At 43.8% G+C, this 22,427-nt stretch overlaps 1 protein-coding gene across 18 annotated transcripts in view; it reads right to left on the minus strand.

Moving 5' to 3' along the window:
• LOC139581110 (rap guanine nucleotide exchange factor 2-like) overlaps positions 1-22,427 on the minus strand; it is a 125,758-nt gene that overhangs the window by 60,978 nt on the left and 42,353 nt on the right. For 16 of the 18 annotated variants that reach the window (XM_071410545.1, XM_071410537.1, XM_071410535.1 and 13 more), the window contains exons 3-4: positions 18,800-18,856; positions 11,371-11,454 (exon numbers count right to left, since the gene is read on the minus strand). In XM_071410545.1, coding sequence (XP_071266646.1) covers positions 11,371-11,454; positions 18,800-18,856 — 141 coding nt within the window. Of the gene's footprint in view, positions 1-3,641; positions 3,828-11,370; positions 11,455-11,557; positions 11,707-18,799; positions 18,857-22,427 lie in introns of those variants that run through there. The other 2 variants (XM_071410547.1, XM_071410549.1) reach the window with 2 other exon arrangements.

Genomic DNA, 22,427 nt, shown 5'->3' on the forward strand with positions numbered 1-22,427 from the left:
AATCATCGTAATGTGGTTTACCTTAATCTAAAAATGAAAATGATGAAAATCTAAAAGAAAATTAAACCAGAGAGCGCCCTCAGATCATGGGGAAGGCCTGGACTTGACCATTGCACTTGAATCATTCCCACATTGAATGGCTACGCCCACTACTCTATGAAACCACACACTATTGCAGACTTTGATATTACCGGCCGCAATTGATACAGTGAAAATGTGTGGGGAGGCAGAGGCACAGAAACTCACAATACCTTTGTCCGATAACCCTGGTAAATAAAGAATTCATGCTATTGCGAGCAATCAAGACAAAACTCTGACTTAACAACTCTCATTCATGGGTCACTATGGAGGAGTTACGGTTTCTGACTCAAAGGGAATATCCTGCCGTCTCCCTCTGAGCATTAGTGCCACGTTCAAGACAACTGGGAACTCGGAAATCTCAGACTTCCAACTTCAGTGCGTTCAAGACAACTGGGTACTAAAAAAAATATAATAACTGACTGTGAAAAATAGTTTTGAAAGGTCATTCAACTCGGGAACTCAGGCCTTTCTCGAGCTCCGACTTTCCGGACCTGAAGATCACGGACGTCATAATTTGACATCGTATTTTTCCTGAGTTCCCAGTTGTAGTGAAAGCACCATAAAACTCACGGCACCCTTTCGACAGCTCATAACTGTGTGAAGCTGGATTCAGTGTTCTCGTCTGCAATAAAACGAAATATCGATTCAGGTTGAATGTGATAGCAGAGATGAGGTGCTCACTGCCGACCACACCCCCTGACTTTGAGAAACTCCGATGCGACATGCGTCAAGTACACCCATCTCATTAGATATTATACGCCAGACTCATTTGCAATTGACTGTCATAGCCCCACATTAAAATTATGTGATGGTGAGTTGGGAAGACAGTCAGAAACAATGTTTTTCAAATGACTGCCATAGCGCCAAAAAAAAAAGTTAACATTGGCTGTTATTTAGATACTTTTTCCCCCACATGGTTATGGGTCGCGAGAATTTTCAAAAATATCAAAATGGGGTCATGAGCCAAGAAATTTTGGGAACCTCTGCTTTAAACCAACCTGGATTATGCAATGGTGCATGTTACACTCTAATAACAGATACCTGTCAATTAGGTACAAAATAATGACCAAAGAATTACCACCCATTCAATTAATTTATGGTCCATTAATTAAAACTCATAACTCCATTAATTCTGTCATTAGGGTGTTTTGAGATCAAGAGCTGGGCTAACTATTCACCATTACACCCATAGTCTCTCAATCCTTATAAATCGTTTAGTGCAGCGGCTAACTGCATCAAGGCCAGTACGCCCATCCATCATAGCCCCCAGCAACACAGTCAGGTCTGACAGGTAAGGACCTCGGGCCAGGCATTTCTCAAATGTTTTAGAGACCTCGGCCCATGGCGACATGTTGCCGGGCGGCCTTCGTCTGGCTTGCAGTCTATCGGTGCGCACCCCTCAGGGAAATAGGCCTACACCTCCCCCTACCCAGCCCTCTCGCTCTCTTTCTCAAGCCATGTGCCTCGCTAGCCTTCACCTGACTGAGATTTAGTATTCCCTCCCTCCATCACTCCATTTTCTTCTCTGTCAGTTCTGCAGTTGCCACGCCAAAGTTTTTTTCTTCCAAGCGTGTGACCCTCTCAATGTTCCTTTCACATTCCTGTTTGTTCCCATTAATCCTAAATGCTAGTATTTAGCATTTCAAGGTTACATTTGATGAGTGACAAGAATGTGTCACAAAAGCATATTAAAACTTGTTCTAAAGGAGAAATTATGTGCAGGGCTATTGTATGTTGAGTGTGTTATTAAGCTGTGTGGGGTTAACGCCAATCATTACTGTTTGACATCACTGGTCATGTGACTGACTGAGCTACAGCTTAATGCACTATTAGCTGTGGCCCCCACACACACACACTACGCCATAATGGGAGAACACCAAATGGAGTGTTCAATCATGCCCTACCCTTTCCATAAGTACTCTGACACGCCATTTCATAGCGTTCTTTCCGCACTGCAAATGCTATGAGATACTAAGAATGGATTATGGATGTGGGACTTGTTTAGGGGTCAATCCGCTACTACTTTCCCCACCTGGCCAGACCAGTCATAACAATGCTGTGTTTGCTCTTCGGGAATGTAAATAAGAAGATAGAAACAATAGGAGGTTAAGAATTCGATAAGCTGTGAAGACATGACACAGGTTCATAACTTGTCACATGTAAAGGACGGGATGTGATTAAGCATTATGTGAAAATCAAGGATTACATAGAAGATAATGGTTTTTTTTTTATTAGAAAACTGAGAAGCACTCCAGTCTCAGTTGTAGTAGGTTAGTGCTAACAACGTTTGGTTTACACACACACGTTTCCTATGTTAGAATGTGGCCCGTGTGTGTGAGCCGACTGTCTAGCTGTAAGTGACTGACTGTAAGCGTCTGTTCAAACACTGACGCAGTGTAAATATGAGATAGGACTCCATTGTGCTCTGGCTATCATTATCATTCCCTGCATGCCAGAGCACTACTAGTCCCTTTATTAGCCTTGGTGCGTAGGAATTCTCCCGGCATGTTGACGGACATCATCTCCCCCGCTCCGGCGGCCTCTATTTGGCATTCCCGCGTTACACAACACCCTGGGCGTCTGGAATGTCATTCCATGCCATTCCACACACACATCGCCGGCCCCCCGTCTGTGGCCCCCAAGCTACACAGAGACTCCCTGGCAGGTTGGGCCACATCAAAACCCCTGCCCTGGACTGTGTGAACTGATCCTACAATGGGGTCTCCACACTCAGCTAAGCCCTTTAACCAGGAGACAGGGAGGGCTGAGAGCCAGGGTGGAATGGCTTTAAAAAAAATCATCCATGGCCCATAAGCCAGACAAAGATTAAACCCCTGGATATACAACACTTTTTGTGCTTGGAGGTGGTGAAGCCAAAGGAGGTGGGCAGAAGGAGCGCCTTTGAAAACACGACCGGGAAAGGAATGGTTTATAGAATCCAACCAACCAACGGGTAAAAAGAAAGTTGGATGGTTCGAGGGCATCAAAAGAGTCAGATTACTTTTTGCCCTTCCAACACAAACAAATAATGTTCGGGCACACAGACGTCCTGAACTGGAAATAGCCGCTGACATCCCAGCAAAGAATTCACGAGTGACTTGTGACTTTCGCTTCCCGAAATATGACTTGACGATGCTTGAATGGTGCCGAAATACAGTCGAGTGCCTCAGGAACAGAAACATCAAATCATGCCTACAGCCAAGTCAACACACACATTTCCCAAACATACTTGAAGGTATAAGGGTACATTTAGTCAGTTTCCCTCTCCAAGTTTTCAAACTGATGTATAACCTTCTCGACCTAACAAGTCTCTCTTGTGAGCTGAACTGGCGGAACAGTTTGCTCGCTAACCATACCAAAATAAACATTAAAAGAGATCCCTTGCATTCCTGACGTCTTTCATATACTCAAATGTTTTATAGCTACCAGTTCCCTTGCTGGAGAAGTCAACATTTCATCTACCACCTTTCTACTGTGCTACCATACGCTGTTACTCCTGGGGAAAACATGCTTTCACAGATTCACAACCAGTGCTTAAGAAAAGCTCAATGGATACTTACCCCTTGGTTGTAAACTTGTCAGAGGGTTGACACTTGGTAGAATATCCACTTTCTCAAAATCCTTCCTCAGCCTAGAACTAGTCCTAGAAGTGTAGCTATATCCAGTTCAGGAAGTTCTGATCAATCCCAGCATTTCGCTCCGCTTGCAGTCGCACCCTCGTGCTGGTGTTTGAGTGAGTGTGTCAGAGGGTGTGTGTGGAAGCTTCTGTCTCTGCCTCTTTCTGGCTACGCTGTGCGGACAGCCAACATTCCAGAGCACAGCTCACTTCATTTCAGCTACAACCTACCAGAGCACGGCTCACTTCCTGCAGGGCTGGGAGCAGACAAACCAGGAGTTTGGCCAGGCGTGGGGTGGTGGGAGTGAAAGTTAGATGGTGACCCTTGCTCCCCCCACACCCTGCAGACCGTTCACATGAACCCTACGAGTGTATTGTGCAATACAGCACTGTTTTGGTCCTGGTTTTTGTCTTAACCAAGTGTTTAACCCACAATCAGGTTTTGATTCACTGGTTGAAATCAACAAGCTTGCTAATAGTAATGCAGGTTGTGTGGTGACAAATAGCAAATTAAGTACACTACATTGCCAAAAGTATGTGGACACCTGCTCGAACATCTCATTCCAAAATGATGGGCATTAATATGGAACTGGCCCACCCTTTCGCTGCTATGACAGCCTCCACTCTCCTGGGAAGGCTTTCCACTAGATGATGGAACATTGCTGCGGGGACTTGCTTTCATTCAGCCACAAGAGAATGTGATTAGGCCTGGCTCACAGTCGGCGTTCCAATTCATCCCAAAAGTGTTCAATGGGGTTGAGGTCAGGGCTCTGTGCAGGCCAGTCAAGTTCTTCCACACCGATCGACAAATTATTTCTGTATGGACCTCACTTTGTGCACGGGGGCATTGTCATGCTGAAACAGGAAAGGACTTTCCACAAACTGTTGCCACAAAGTTGGAAGCACAGAATCAGCTAGAATGTCATTGTATGCTGTAGCATTAAGATTTGCCTTCACTGGAACTAAGGGGCCTAGCCCAAAACATGAAAAATAGCCCCAGAGAATTATTCCTCCTCCAAACTTTACAGTTGGCACTATGCATTGGGGCAGGTAGCGTTCTCCTGGCATCCCCCAAACCCAGATTCATCCTTCGGACTGCCAGATGATGAAGTGTGATTCATCACTCCAGAGAACACGTTTCCACTGCTCCAGAATCCAATGGCAGCGAGCTTTACACCACTCCAGTAGACGCTTGGCATTGTGCATGGTGATCTTAGGCTTGTGAGCGGCTGCTTGGCCATGGAAACACATTTCATGAAAATCCCGCCATTTTTTTTTTGTTCTGACGTTGTTCCCAGAGGCAGTTTGGATTTCGGTGGTGAGTGTTGCAACTGAGGACAGTCCGCACTCGGTGGTCCTGTTCTGTGAGCATGTGGTGGCCTACCACATCGCGGCTGAGCCGTTGTTGCTCCTAGACATTTCCACTTCACAATAACAGCACATACAGTTGACCGGGGCAGCTCCAGCAGTGCATAAATTTGATGAACTGGAAAGGTGGCATCCTATGACAGTGCCATGTTGAAAGTCACGGAGCACTTCAGTAAGGCCATTCTACTGCCAATGTTTGTCAATGGAGATTGCATGGCTGTGTGCAATTTTATACACCTGTCAGCAACGGGTAGGGCTGAAATAGCCGAACCCACTAATTTGAAGGCGTCCACATACACTATATATACTGTATAAAAGTACCTCAAAACAAGGGTTGGGCAACAACATTGCCTTAGTGAGTAACAATTTAAAAATGTAAAAATTGTTCCAATGGTCAAGTTATTATGCAACTCTTACAACAGCAAAACTGGATGAATGTGCCAAGTCCGTTCTTCTGTCACAGACTTGTCATTGTATGTCTTTCAGAGGCTTTACAGAAGTTCATCGGACAAAGGCGCGACCGGTTCTCAATAGGAAATGACTCCGGTTACAGTGAGTAAAGGGTTGTGTCCCAAATGGCACCCTTTTCCCTATTGAGTACACTATATTTGACCAGAGCCTTGTGGGCAGGAGTCAGTTACACACGATAAGGTTTACATTCCTATCAAACAAAGTGTGGGTGGTTTGCTAAGTTCAGGTGATAATATGGGGAAGTGACGACAAATCGAAGGGGAAATGTGATCCATAAAGGGTTAATATAGGGCACTGCATCCATTAACCATTTCTAGCTCTGCTGGCAAACTGTGTTATGTTAATCAAGATACACAAAGTTAATCCTAAATGGAGATGCTCAAACCGTTACCTCCTAAAAGAAATGAAAGGCTACAAATATTAAATGAGCGATTTAGCAAGAGATTCAAGGTTTGGACGGAAGTGGAGTGGGCATCAGGGAAACATAAAACCCCCAGCGCTTGTACAAGTCAACATTACTCAACCTTTACTTTTTCTAAAACAGAAAAAGATTGTGACGCTTTTGACATTTGCACGTGTCGAAATGTATGCCAGCCAAAACATTTAGAACATACTATTTATACCCAAACAAATTATTCTTTGTCTTTAATTTCACGTAGACCCTCATTTAGATAGGGCAGACTGCTCTTGTGATTCTTCATTTAATGACTGTCTGAGTCATCCTTCCTTCTGAGAGAGAGAGAGCGAGAGAGAGAGAGCGAGCGAGCGAGACAGACACAGAGAGAGGGAGAGAGACACAGCCAGAGAAAGGGAGAGACACAGACAGACAGACAGACAGACAGACAGACAGAGAGAGAGAGAGAGAGAGAGAGAGAGAGAGAGAGAGAGAGAGAGAGAGAGAGAGAGACACAGAAAGAGAGAGAGATAAAGCGAGACAACATGAAAGAGTAAGAGAGAATGAAGGTGTAAATGAGAGGAAGGTGTAAATGAGAGTGAGCGATAAAGCAAGAGAACATGAAAGAGTAAGAGAGAATGAAGGTGTAAATGAGAGGAGAGCGTGAATGAGAGTGAGCGATTGAGTGAGAGGGGAAACTGGATAGAGCGAGTAAGTGTGAGAGCAAGAGCGAGAGACCCAGATTGAGAGAACAAGAGAGACTGAAGGCATATCAGCTTCTTCCAACATGCCTGGTGGTGTTGAAATGAAGAGTGGGGCCTAGGGCTGTTGCGGTGGACTGTATTACCGCCACACCGGTGGTCATGAGTCATGAAGGCAGTCAAGTTCCACGTGGCCGTTTAGTCACGGTTATTAGGCTTCTCCAAGCTCTGCTGCTGCTGATGGTCATTAGTAGCCTACCAAACTTGCTAACTGCCTGGTACTCAGCACTCTATTGTCCCTCTAATCACTCTGACATCGATGCCAATGTAATCGAAAATCGAATCAAAACACTTCATGACAGCCCATGAGCTCATGTTGCGCAATATTTCTACAGGCTATAAAATTGCGCGAGAAAACAGAGTGATGGCCTCTTAGAAAGAGAAGGATCCTATAGGCTAGGCCTACTATATTTATTTCTCAACTTTCCTAATATTAAGCACATTGCTTATCAAATCATCAAATCAAATCAAATTTTATTAGTCACATACACATGGTTAGCAGATGTTAATGCGAGTGTAGCGAAATGCTTGTGCTTCTAGTTCCGACAATGCAGAATAACCAACAAGTAATCTAACCTAACAATTCCACAACTACTACCTTACACACACACACAAGTGTAAAGGGATAAAGAATATGTACATAAAGATATATGAATGAGTGGTGGTACAGAACGGCATGGCAGATGCAGTAGATGGTCTTATCTTTAATAATCTTATCTTTACAACAGGAGTATAGACTACCTGGCTGGCATGAAAATGGACCACAGGAAAAGCGTCCTCCATTCACTATTTAAGTGCAGAGATGACATGTATTTTCCCCCCTGCCCCTGTTTCGATACAGGTGCATGATAATGGTCCATTCTAAATCAAACTCATTTCACACATACATTATTTAGTATATGTAAAGACAAGATTAAATCAAGAATAGTCTGATGGGTGACAATATTAGCCTATCACTTGTGAATTATATATTATCACTTGTGAATGACACCCACTTTAAAAGGCAAGAAACAATGCCTTTTTTTGTGACTTTTTCTAATCATAGTCACGCACACCTCATGTAGCCAAGCCCATAGGCCTGTATGTTTTGATAAGGTTTGTATCACAACTAAAGTGGCCAAATAACTTCTTAAAATTAAGCACATGTATCCGCTTTACAACGGGAGGGGAGCGTAACTGGCATACCATAACTGGTATGCAATGCGTGAGTTTCAAGTTTGGTGAAGATCATTTTCACCATAATAAAAGCTTTACATGCATATTTGCATTGGTGGTCACTTTTGATTGATAGTGGTGTTATCCCGCTAAGGGAACATTTGCGCTTAAAGCCTACTGCCGTGTGCGCATTTCAGCGGCTATGTGAAAAAATGGCTGAATATTTGATCAACATTTTAAGCTATACGTTCTGATCTTTTGCGTCAGCTAAAGTTACATTAATAACAAAATTAAGCAGATAGGAGTACCTATTTTCTTGTTTAACCACTCAACAGAAGAAGGCGCAATATCCATTCTATTTTATTCAGCTTTGTTCAATTGTATTCTTCACATAAAACGCCACGGAATTCTACGCAAATCTTGTCTGCTAAATGAACTAGTGTAGCCCACAGCCATATGGCATAGACAAATCAGGACCTAATATCAGGACAACCGCCACAGCCCTAGTGGGGCCCACTCCACCTAGTCTTTAAAAGCTCCAGGAACTCCCATCGGGGGTCTATTCAAGTTCATCGTGTCACAACCAATACCGTCGCCCTCGCCGGTACCATGTTAATGGACTGGCTTGATGCAGTACCCGAACGCTGATTGGCTGGTTCCTGGCCTATGAAGGCGTGTAAGGTCACATGGTAACTGTGGTGATGACTTATCGTGCCATGACCTCTTGCGACCTACAATCAGATTGATGAGCGGAATAATTTCTATTGTGGGTCATCAAAAACGTGTCAGTCAATCTTGCTTTGGACGAGAGCCATATGTTGGTTGGCTGTTATGGAGAGTTTGTGGGTCTGTATATTTGAGAGTTGCGTGCACGCAATGCATACTGACCAAGCAAAACACATGACTCACAAATTATTAAAGTGCACACATACACTAGTAATTCCAAGACGTACCCAAGATGTACATATAGTGTCTTTCACTGCATGTTTTGTAAAGATTGGGATGAAAAAGCATACTTCCGAAAACAAGTGGGCTAATATTCAACCCATATAGCTCCTCCTGCATGACTAAGTGCATCTCTGCATGGTGCCTGAAACATTCGCTTAGTAAACATGTTCAGACCCCTTCTCTCTAGTGGTTGCCTCTCAAGCATTAAAGTGTAATCTGCCAATATCCTCAAATCCTTCGCACACTTTCACCTTGAAAAACGGAAAAAGGCGGAGTCGCCGTCTGAGTCCTTACACTTTTCCCAATAGGCCTACGTTGTCCCATTCTGTGGAAGCGTTGCTCCACTATGAGTGTTGTATGACTGATACTGGACCCTGAGGTCCGGGAGAATAATTAGTGCTAAGCTTCTAAAGTCACTGTTGTATACGCCTTGTATTGCCAGTCTGTTACATAGAGGAGCGTTGTTTCAAGAAGCCCACAGGTCAGGAAAGTGAATGCCATGTGAAAGACTGGATCAGATCAACATTTCAGTCGGGGGACGAACATTTCAGGTGTTGACCATCATTTTATTCACTTGTCTGCACCTATAGTCTTGCACATATAGCCCTACTCCAATATAAGACTTGCCTGGCTACTCATCCACATTGCGCCAGCTAAAATGTCACACCCACTAACATACAGTTGAAGTCGGAAGTTTACATACACCTTAGCCAAATACATTTAAACTCAGTTTCACAATTCCTGACATTTAATCCTAGTAAAAATTCCCTGTCTTAGGTCAGTTAGGATCACCACTTTATTTTAAGAGTGTGAAATGTCAGAATAATAGTAGAGAGAATGATTGACCAACTGGGAATGTGATGAAAGAAATAAAAGCTGAAATCAGAAGTTTACAGACTAATTGAGTGGATTGGGTAGCATTGCCTTTCAAATGTTGAACTTGGGTCAAATGTTTCGGGTAGCCTTCCACAAGCTTCCCACAATAAGTTGGGTGAATTCTGGCCCATTCCTCCCGACAGAGCTGATGTAACTGAGTCAGGTTGGTAAGCCTCCTTGCTCGCACACGCTTCTTCAGTTTTGCCCACAAATTTTCTATAGGATTGAGGTCAGGGCTTTGTGATGGCCACTCCAATACCTTGACTTTGTTGTCCTTGAGCCATTTTGCCAGAACTTTGGAAGTATGCTTGGGGTTATTGTCCATTTGGAAGACCCATTTGCGACCAAATTTTAACTTCCTGACTGATGTCTTGAGATGTTGCTTCAATATATCCACATAATTTTCCTACCTCATGATGACATCTATTTTGTGAAGTGCACCAGTCCCTCCTGCAGCAAAGCAACCCCACAACATGATGCTGCCACCTTCGTGCTTCACGGTTGGGATGGTGTTCCTCGGCTTGCAAGCATCCCCCTTTTCCCTCCAAACATAATGGTCATTATGGCCAAACAGTTCTATTTTTGCTTCATCAGATCAGAGGACATTTCTCCAAAAAGTTCGATCATTATCCCCATGTGCAGTTGCAAGCCATAGTCGGGCTTTTTTATAGAGGTTTTGGAGCAGTGGGTTCTTCCTTGCTGAGCGGCATTTCAGGTTATGTCGATATAGGACTCGATTTACTGTGGATATAGATACTTTTGTACCCGTTTCCTCCAGCATCTTCACAAGGTCCTTTGCTGTTGCTCTGGGATTGATTTGCACTTTTCGAACCAAAGTACGTTCATCTCTAGGAGACAGAACGCGACTCCTTCTTGAGCGGTATGACGGCTGCGTGGTCCCATGGTGCTTATACTTGCGTACTATTGTTTGTATAGATGAACTTGGGACCTTCAGGCGTTTGGAAATTGCTCCCAAGGATGAACCAGACTTGTGGAGGTCCACAATTTTTTTCTGAGTTCTTGGCTGATTTCCCGATGATGTCAAGCAAAGAGGCACTGAGGTTGAAGGTAGGCCTTGAAATACATCCACAGTTACACCTCCAATTGACTCAAATGATGTCAAATAGCCTATCAGAAGCTTCTAAAGCCATGACATCATTTTCTGGAATTTTCCAAGCTGTTTAAAGGCACAGTCAACTTAGTGTATGTAAACTTCTGACCCACTGAAATTGTGATACAGTGAATTAGAAGTGGAATAATCTGTCTGTAAACAATTGTTGGAAAAATGACTTGTGTCATGCACAAAGTAGATGTCCTAACCGACTTGCCAAAACTATAGTTTGTTAACAAGAAATTTGTGGAGTGGTTGAAAAACAAGTTTTAATGACTCCAACCTAAGTGTATGTAAACTTCCGACTTCAACTGTATCTTCTCCAAAATAAGTCTGGATTTGCTTCCTTTCCGGCGACTTCTCGAATGCGAACACATTCAAACCATTGTGTCTGGTCCCAAAAATGTTGACATCAGCACAGACAACTTCTAGGATAGCAGGTTCACTGATGTATGGAGTGATCGATAGAGCAGCCAAATTAAATTCAGGATACGTCGTCAGGCAAATATAAGACACCCTCGGGTCAAAAACATGATTACAAAATGGTGGACAATTTGATTACAGGGTATCAACTTGCTGTCGTTCGTACCTGCTTCTTGGCAGGAACATGGACTCCTTGATGAAGACGGACCCGGACAGTAGAATAAACCAGCAGCTTCCAACGTCATCCGGGCTGTGAAAGAGAACGAGAGAATTGAACACTTGAATCACATATCCAAACCCGCCCACACCCAAGTGAAAACACAGACGGCATGCTACAGTAAACTCACACTGACCCTAAACAGTTCAGCTCGCTGTCAAGTTATGACAACATAGACGATGACACACAGTTGTCCAGCTTCCAAATCAAAACCGTCTAGTTGGCATTTCCAGTGAAGATACGGTCAGGTTTGCAGTTTAAAGTAGCCAGAAGCACCAGAGGACTACAGTACACTAGCCAATGAGGGAGGATTCAATAGTCCAATGAGAGGGTTTTCCGACAGAGAACCATGGCTTGCCAAGAAAACGATTCAAACAATAGCTCCAACACAAAACCGCCCACTGATAATGAGGAAGTGCAGATCTAGGAGGAAATACCAGTACAGACAACAATGTTGTTCCTTCTTCTAAATGGAGCATAGGAATGGGTACGGCTTTATTTTGAGGGGATTTTGGCTTCGCCATTTGAGTTCACACGAGACCTCAGTTCAATGGACACTGGTTTTCACCTTCCTATGGGCCTAGTCCCCTAGTCTCTACCATGTGATGCTATAACAACAGTCCTACAGCAACTACAGAGTAGACCATGCTATTGCTGTTCTTCAGAGTAAGCACAGTCTGCTGTGCATTGTTCATGTGCTTTTAAAAATGCTCGTCTTGCCATTGGACTCCCTTTAAATCCAGTGCTAAAAATCGGCCAGTCGTGTGTAACTATTGGTCAGCGCGTTCACCAAGTCCCACCAGGGGAGGGCTCTGAGAGGTAGTCTGGAGGAAATCAATCGATGGCAAATATGGCACGCCCAAGGTTTGTGTCACACTCACATTTAGAGGGGAGGGATAGATGGGGACAAATGAAGGACCAAACAAACAGACGAGCACATTGCACAAGTATGTGAACATACAAGTACATCGATACACACACACACACTTTAAAAGACTTTATTCGAATCCACAAATCACATCTGAAAAGGACTCAAACATTTCAAAGGTCGTTGATGCAAGAGCACATAAGGAATCAAAAGGCACCTTTACCTCCACACAGCTAGGCTGCCCATAATGGCTGAAACAGAGCAATACCTAGCCAGTTGTTTTTCAATCTGAAGCCCACATATGATAAGCCTACGTACGTGTACACACACACAGAGAGATTCTCTGAGAAACAAAGTAGTCGCCCCGTCCCCCTCTCCCCCTTCCTTCTCCCCACACCTTCAATCTGGAGCTAATGAGGCTGAGTGTAGGACACCGTACTGACGCAGCGTGAATCCTCCTTCCTCTCTCCATCCCTCGGCTTCCATTTCCCCTCCTTTCCTCTGATGCACTCGTTGCCCCCTTCATCGTCCTCCTCTCCTCCCTCGCAGTCGCAAATGAAACGTTCAATTATTCATCGCCGGCATGCAGAGGCGCTCCCTTGCTCCTAGTAGGAGCAAAGAAAACTAAAAAGTAGAAAAAGACAGGAAAGTCTTATGCGCCATGAAGGCTCGACTGAACTGGGTCACGTGCATTTTTTGGGAAACGCTCGTAGGAAAAGCACTTGGCGACAACAAGCCTGAACCACCGGGAAGCATCTAGAGACAGGATGAAAGGTGGTAGGAGAGGAGCCGAGGGTCTGTTAGAAGCTGGAGAGGCAATTGTTTAACCATCAATATTTTTACCAGACACACCCTTCCTTATGAAAATATGTTGATCAAATTATGTTGGAGTGAGGGGGGGATTGGGGGAGGGAGAGGCAAAACAATGACCCGACACCATTTCTAAAGGGGTGGGTCTGCGAAACTACAGTACAGTGTATATACTGTGCATTTAAAGTGTGCTTGATATGATGGTTCTTAGTACAGAATATTGTTAACCCCAATACTGACATGACTCTCCCTGTGCATGCTTCATGTGCTTTTAAAGTGCTCGTCTTGCCATTGGACTCCCTTTAAATCCAGTGCCAAAATCGGCCAGTCGTGTGTAACTATTGGTCAGCGCGTTCACCAAGTCCCACCAGGGGAGGGCTCTGAGAGGTAGTCTGGAGGAAATCAATCCATGGCAAATATGGCACGCCCAAGGTTTGTGTCACACACACACATTTAGAGAGGAGGGATAGATGGGGACAAATGAAGGCCCAAACAAACAGACGAGCACAAATGCACACATGTGAACATACAAGTACATCTATATACACACACACACTTTAAAATAATTTATTTGAATCCACAAATCACATTACATCATAAAGGACTCAAACATGTCAAAGGTTGTTGATGCAAGAGCATTTAAGGAAACAAAAAGCACATTCTTCTCATCCACAATCAAATGTATTTATAAAGTCCTTTTTACATTTGCCGATGTCATATAGTGCTGTACAGAAACCCAGCCTAAAGCCCTAACAGCAAGCAATGCAGAAGCACGGTGTCTAGGAAAAACTCCCTAGAAAGGTTGGAACCTAGGAAGAAACCTAGAGAGGAACCAGGCGCACAGCTAGACTGCCCATAACGGCTGAAGCAGAGCAATACCTAGCCTGTTGTTTTGCAACCGTAAGCCTATGTACGTGCACACACACACAGTCTGAACTCTCACACAGACAGACACACAGAGAGGATGGTTCTTACTACAGAATATTGTTAACCCTAATACTGACATGACTCTTCCCAATTCCTAGAGACCATCACTCTCATTGCGATTAATCAGTAAATCATCAGTTGACACATTGAATCTGCCTTTCTACACCCATCTCTAGTGTGTTTTGTCCTTTACAGTGGTATTTCATATAGTAAACTAAATACCTATATATTTTTTTTTATCTAGATTTGCACATACAGAAGGATGTAAACGCAATGGTCCTAGAACAGAGGACGTAAACACCATGTTCCCTACGCGTTGTCTGGATGTAACATAACATTCTTCCCCAGGTCTCTTCCCAGTGGTTATCCCTAATCGGATGACCTTGTTTCCAAACGCAAGCGGGCACGTTCCCAGCTGATTACAGTAGGACCCTGGTGGGAATAGGAGCTGGGGTGGGGAAAACTTTCAGACAGCTGTGTGTGAGTGCTGCACACACACTGGAAGAGACACACACACTGGGGAAGTTAGACACGCATGGACACATAAGACAGACAGACAACACATCAGGGAAGAGGAATGCCCAGAGATGAGGACTGCTGGAAGGTATAATCGATTCCCGTCAAGTGAAATACTCCGGGTTTAGGAACTGTGATGTACTAAGATGGTGGTGTATTGCCTGTAGCACGCACACCATCAACCTCACTTTGGGGTTTCAGGTTTGGAAGTGAGATGGGAGTTGCTTAGCCTTGTAACAATTACAGTTCTTAACCTCCAAATCCAAACTGTGCCGTCTATGCCTTGAACCTCAGGAACTGTGCAATTAGATCTGGGACAATACCAGTATCACAATATATTTTTCAAATGGCAAAGAATGTAAACACAAAGCAGACCGCACTCTTTGCTCTGTATAAAAACATGCTGTATGTTGTGTGCTTTAGCTTGGAAAATAAGTAACTGTGACACTGGATGACAACATATTGATGTTTGTTTCCAACATTAGGGCTGTTTTCCTAAAGAAGTTAAATCCGCTTCGTGTTTCGTTTCCTTGCCACGATACTAACGAGTATCTCCATACTGGTATATTCCCGGCCCTACTGCAGCTAAAGATCCTTAATTCAGATTCTCCACAGGGGGAGACTGTATCTGATGTTACCACTGTTTGTTCCCAGTACTTATCCAGGAAGAACCCCAGTCAATGTCTACAAGAGGAATCCCCTACCCTGCCCAATAATATTCATGCAAGCATACATACTCCGTACACATTAGAACAGGCACGCGTGCGCTCGCTCACACACACACAATAAAAAACACACACACGGAAGCGTGGGTAGAATGAGAGTGCTGAAAGTGTCTGCACAGTAGCCCCAAGCAAGCAGCGGGGGGAACCAGATGCCCCCTCGCTCCACTACTACTTTTGGCCAATGGGAGCGCATACAGTTGAAGTCGGAAGTTTACATACACCTTAGCCAAATACATTTATTCACTTGTCTGCACCTATAGTGCCTGTAGTCTTGCACATATAGCCCTACTCCGATATAAGACTTGCCTGGCTACTCATCCACATTGTGCCGGCTAAATGTCACACCCACTACCATACAGTTGATGTCAGAAGTTTACATACACCTTCGCCAAATACATTTAAACTCAGTTTCACAATTCCTGACATTTAATCCTAGTAACAATTCCATCTTAGGTCAGTTAGGATCACCACTTTATTGAAATGTCAGAAAAATAGTATAGAGAATGATTTATTTCAGATTTTCTTTCTTTCATCACATTCCCAGTGGGTCAGAAGTTTACATACACTCAATTAGTATTTGGTAACATGGCCTTTAAATTGTTGAACTTGGGTCAAATGTTTCAGGTAGCCTTCCACAAGCTTCCCACAATAAGTTGGGTGAATTTTGGCCTATTCCTCCTGACAGAACTGGTGTAACGGAGTCAGGTTTGTAGGCCTCCTTGCTCACACAAGCTTTTTCAGTTCCGCCCACAAATTTTCTATAGGACTGAGGTCAGATCTTTGTGATGGCCACTCCAATACCGTGACTTTGTTGTCCTTGAGCCATTTTGCCACAACTTTGGAAGTATGCTTGCGGTCATTGTCCATTTGGAAGACCCATTTGCGACCAAATGTTTACATCTTGAATGATGTCTTGAGATGTTGCTTCAATATATCCACAATTTTCCTACCTCATGATGACATCTATTTTGTGAAGTGCAGCAGTCCCTCATGGAGCAAAGCAACCCCACAACATGATGCTGCCACCTCCGTGCTTCACGGTTGGGATGGTGTTCCTCGGCTTGCAAGCCTCTCCCTTTTTCCTCTAAACATAACGACGGTCATTATGGCCAAATCAGTTCTATTTTTGTTTCATCAGATCAGAGGACATTTCTCCAAAAAGTACAATCTTTGTCCCCATGTGCAGTTGCAAGCCGTAGTCAGGCTTTTTTATGGCGGTTTTGGAGCAGTGTCTTCTTCCTTGCTGAGCGGCCTTTCAGGTTATGTCGATATAGGACTTGTTTTACTGTGGATATAGATACCTTTCTACCCATTTCCTCCAGCATCTTCACAAGGTCCTTTGCTTGTTTGTACAGATGAACGTGGTACTTTCAGGCGTTTGGAGATTGCTCCCAAGAATGAACCAGACTTGTGGAGGTCTACAATTTTCTTTCTGAGGACTTGGCTGTTTTCTTTTGATTTTCCCATAATATCAAGCAAAGAGGCAAGTTTGAAGGTAGGCCTTGAAATATGTCCACAGTTACACCTCCAATTGACTCAAATGACGTCAAATAGCCTATCAGAAGCTTCTAAAGCCATGACATCATTTTCTGGAATTTTCCAAGCTGTTTGATGGCACAGTCAACTTAGTGTATGTAAACTTCTGACTCACTCGAATTGTGATACAGTGAATTAGAAGTGGAATAATCTGTCTGTAAACAATTGTTGGAAAAACGACTTGTGTCATGCACAAAGTAGATGTCCTAACCGACTTGCCAAAACTATAGTTTGTTAACAAGAAATTTGTGGAGTGGTTGAAAAACAAGTTTTAATGACTCCAACCTAAGTGTATGTAAACTTCCGACTTCAACTGTACGTGCGTGTGTGTGTGTACAACTGTGCATGCATGCACAACTGTGTGTGTGTGTGTGTGTGTGTGTGTGTGTGTGTGTGTGTGTGTGTGTGTGTGTGTGTGCCCTCTGACTAGGGCATTCTGGGACAGCCCTGCTCTCATCTAATGAGGCAGCTCTATGGCTAAATCGTATGGGGGAGGGGGGGGGGGGCCTAAGGGGGTCTTCTGTGAGAGGGGCTCCAATAATAAAGACAATACTGGCTAATCTGCATTGCGTTTGTTTAATCAGTTCCCGCATCACTCAGAATGAGATACCGAGCCCGTCTCCTGCACCTATTCGTGCACACAGACACAGAGGAAAGAAGAGGGGAGCCGATAGGGATCTAGACCACTCTTGGCTTTTGAGGAAATGATAGGGTTAATTCATTGACCTTTTCCTCACCTTAAAGCCACTGTTGATAAAGCTTTAACAAGTGATTTTCTATAAAGGTCATTATTTCTCTTCAGAGATATTTGACAACAAACCTCTCGATATGACGTAAGTCCTAATACCAATTAGATAGGCACAACCACATTAGAGAACATTTACCTACATAAATTACACAACAGGTACACCATTATATCAATCAAATGAAAAATATAATCTCTCCACTGTTCAACCAAATTATACCAATGATACATTACCATTCTCTAACAACTAGATTAATAATTAACTACTCAAACATCTAATTATACAAAAATCATTTAAAAATGGATCATTACTCCAAGTCTGTCAATTGCTTCTGCTGTCACTTACTTTCAGAGGACAATTCACATCTAGAAGGGATATGGGAGACGAATTAACTCTTAATGGAGTTGTAATGGTAGCGTGGAGGTTCTCTTTTGTGCACGCTCCCTTTGGAAACAAAAATCGAGTGTGAAATCACTGGACTGTCCATCGTCAGGGTTGGGGGAAGCCTACTTGAGGGATAGGTGTGTGTGTGTCTCTGTCCATTCTCTGGCTCTTGGCCTCATAACAGGATGTCTTGGGCCAAAGCAATGAGTGGCCCATGCCAACAGGAGACTGAACTGCGCCAGAGGGGTCCTTCATTCTCATGCACCAACATTGTGCACACACACACCATAAAAACACCACATGCACGCGCACATACATGCTCAAAAGCGCATACACACGGAGGTGCAAAGCATTTTCAACCCTCTCAAGGTACATCACTATCTTATCTCAGTCTGAATTGGAAGACAGAATGCAAAGCATTACCTCAAACAGCCTTGCTAGCCAGGAGCAAACGATCCAAGACGAGCAATTTAGAAGCCATTAAATCTACACTTTGTCATCAACCCACAACTCAATGACTTGTAGAGTAGGCCAAATTCAATTGTTCCAGAATACCTTGCAGGTCTCCGCTTCAGCGGTGCAGCAGAGTGGTTTAGAATCACTCCTAGGTAGCACTGAGAGGGTATCTGGTGACCGCGTCGATGCTCACGCCCATTTGTTTTCATTAGAGTCAATTAAATCATGCAGCTCTGTGCTCTGCGGCATTGGGGGCCTAATCGCTGCATGTCAATAAGTTGGACTTTGATCATGTCTAGTGTGAAGGCATCTGGCAGAGAATATGTAGATATGATTTATTAAGAATGGATGTATTAAGAAAACGTGCACTTGGGCACACACGCACACATACAAAGCACATGGGTACTTACTAGTAGAGCACTTCATTGGCTTCGTGTCTTTCATAGCGCACCGTCTCACATATTATCCTGCAGGGAAGAAGGGGAGAGAGGAGAGAAGGGAAAAGAGAACAGTCAGATATGAGTTACCAAATACAATAGAACAGATGGATGGGTGGGTCGACGAAGTTCCGTTTATTGAGTTATTAGCAGCTCACGACGGAGTTGATCTTTTTGAGAGGACGGAAATGTCACTCATATAGGTGTTTTAAAAAGTAACTCAAGCGCCTACCGAGTTCGTGCAACTTTACCGTAATAAACAGCGATATCAAAAAAAACACCAACTCCCAAAATAGATTTGAGCATTTGTCATGCATGTTGTTCTTGTTGCTCAGGGATGCAAAACAAGCGGGAGAAAAAAAAACAAGAGTCCCAGAGAACTAGCTACCGCAGAGGAGAACAACACATTCCTTTAATACAGACGGAAAATATCAAAACCTATAGCTTAATCCCATAGTTAGTGGGATTGTAGGATAGTGGGATTTTTGCTAAAGGGTTAACATGTTTAAGACTGGCTGGATTGGTCTTTTCGACCAAAGGCGTTGGGAACATTCTTTGGGAATCCGAAGGGCAAGCAGGGGGGGCTTGTGGTGTGTGTGTGTGTGTGTTCAAGGGGGGAGCGAATGGGTCAGGTTGTGGAATGTTCTAGCAGGCCCGGGTCATGTGCTCTGGTATTGTTCCCCAGCAGTATAATCCACATGTATCCACACATGGCCTGATGGGAAGCGACCCCAGACTAAGGACTGTTTGTAGAGTGGAGTGGACTAGGGTTGAATATTTTCCCGGTATTTTACATCCCGAGAATAAATCACCTTTCTCTCAGGTAACCCACTATTTCCCGCCAAAACCACAAGTGTCATTCTAAAGCATATAAAATGTCTGAATTTGGATTAGAGCTTTGATTAGCATGAAAATTCAAGCCTGATGAGCCATACATTAAAATAAATGTTATGAACTCGACACATTTTGAGCCCAAGCCAAAAAAGCCCCAAATGATTTTGCCGTTCTCCAGCACATGGATAGCACATTACGTACAACAACAAAAACATAAAAGCCCATCGATGTAGCTACGCTCTCTAGGGTAAAAACAACTAAACTAGCTCCAGTAGGCTAATCTTTGAGTGTGGACTGTATTACACTGTATTATATGGAATGGAATTACGCACCTCGTTCAAACCATGAAGCTGGGAGAGAACATGCGATGCTGGTGCAGGACATGCAGCCTTACAAGGTTACAATTATTTGATTCCAATTTTGAAATATAATAGAACCTATTTAACATGTTTATAATAAAGTAGGCTGACACATACATACACCGCCGTTGGAAAGTTTGGGGTCACTTACAAATGTCCTTGTTTTTGAAAGAAAAGCAATTTTTTTGCCCATTAAAATAACATCAAATTGATCAGAAATACAGTGTAGACATTTTTTATGTTGTAAATGATTATTGTAACGGTAAAACGGCTAATTTTGAATGGAATATTTATATAGGCGTACAGAGGCCCATTATAAGCAAACATCACTCCTGTGTTCCAATGGCCCGTTGTGTTAGCTAATCGAAGTTTATCATTTTAAAAGGCTAATTGATCATTAGAAAACCCTTTTGCAATTATGTTAGCACATCTGAAAACTGTTGTTCTGATTAAAGAAGCCATAAAACTGGCCTTCTTTAGACTACTTGAGTATCTGGAGCATCAGCATTTGTGGGTTCGATTACAGGCTCAAAATGGCCAGAAACAAAGCACTTTCTTCTGAAACTCTTCAGTCTGTTCTTGTTCTGAGAAATGAAGGTTATTCCATGCGAGAAATTGCCAAGAAACTGAAGATCTCGTACAACGCTGTGTACTACTCCCTTCACAGAACAGCGCAAGTTGGCCCCGGTGCACAACTGAGCATGAGGACAAGTACATTAGTGTGTCTAGTTTGAGAAACAGACGCCTCACAAGTCCTCAACTGGCAGCATCATTACACAGTACCCGTCTCAACGTCAACAGTGAAGAGGCGACTCCGTGATGTTGGCCTTCTAGGCAGAGTTGCAAAGAAAAAGCCATATCTCAGACTGGCCAATAAAAAGAAAAGATTAAGATGGGCAAAAGAACACAGACACTGGACAGAGGAAGATTGGAAAAAAGTGTTAAGGACAGACAAATCTAAGTTTGAGGTGTTCGGATCACAAAGAAGAACATTCGTGAGATGACGAAAAAATTTAAATATGCTGGAGGAGTGCTTGACGCCATCTGTCAAGCATGGTGGAGGCAATGTGATGGTCTGGGGTGCATTGGTGGTGGTAAAGTGGGAGATTTGTACAGGGTAAAAGGGATCTTGAAGAAGGCTATCACTCCATTTTACAGCGCCATGCAATACCCTGTGGACGGCGCTTAACTGGAGACAATTCCCTCCTACAACAGGACAATGACCCAAAGCACAGCTCCACACTGTGCAAGAAATATTTAGGGAAGAAGCAGTCAGCTGGTATTCTGTCTATAATGGAGTGGCCAGCACAGTCACCAGATCAAACCTATTGATCTGTTGTGGGAGCAGCTAGACCACATGGTATGTAAGAAGTGCCCATCAACCCAATCCAACTTGTGGGAGGTGCTTCAGGAAGCATGGGGTGAAATCTCTTCAGATTACCTCAACAAATTTACAACTTGAATGCCAAAGGTCTGCAGGCTGTAATTGCTGCAAATGGAGGATTCTTAGACTATATTTCCTATTCATTTTGCTGCCAGTAAGATTGCACCTAAATCAACCATTTATCGGATCATCAAGAACTTCAAGGAGAGCGGTTCAATTGTTGTGAAGAAGGCTTTAGGGCGCCCAAGAAAGTCCAGCAAGCGCCTGGACCGTCTCCTAAAGCTGCAGGATCGGGGCACCACCAGTACAGAGCTTGCTCGGGAATGGTAGCAGGCAGGTGTGAGTGCATCTGCACGCACAGTGAGGCGAAGACTTTTGGAGGATGGCCTGGTGTCAAGAAGGGCAGCAAAGAAGACACTTCTCTCCAGGAAAACATAAGGGACAGACTGACATTCTGGAAAGGGTACAGGGATTGGACTGCTGAGGACTGGCATCCGGAAAAAAAGCTTGTCCGGAGAAGACAAGGTGAGCGCTACCATCAGTCCTGTGTCATGCCAACAGTAAAGCATCCTGAGACCATTCATGTGTGGGGTTGCTTCTCAGCCAAGGGAGTGGACTAACTAACAATTTTGCCTAAGAACACAGCCATGAATAAAGAATGGTACCAACACATCTTCCGAGAGCAACTTCTCCCAACCATCCAGGAACAGTTTGGTGACAAACAATGCCTTTTCCAGCATGATGGAGCACCTTGCCATAAGGCAAAAGTGATAACTAAGTGGCTCGGGTAACAAAACATCGATATTTTGGGTCCATGGCCAGGAAACTCCCCAGACCTTAATCCCATTGAGAACGTGTGGTCAATCCTCAAGAGGCGGGAGGACAAACAAAACCCCACAAATTCTGACAAACTCCAAGCATTGATTATGCAAGAATGGGCTGCCATCAGTCAGGATGTGGCCCAGAAGTTAATTGACAGCATGCCAGCGCGGATTGCAGAGGTCTTGAAAAAGAAGGGTCAACA

Source organism: Salvelinus alpinus, chromosome 7 (assembly GCF_045679555.1).
Source record: "Salvelinus alpinus chromosome 7, SLU_Salpinus.1, whole genome shotgun sequence".
Taxonomy (NCBI): Eukaryota; Metazoa; Chordata; class Actinopteri; order Salmoniformes; family Salmonidae; genus Salvelinus; species Salvelinus alpinus.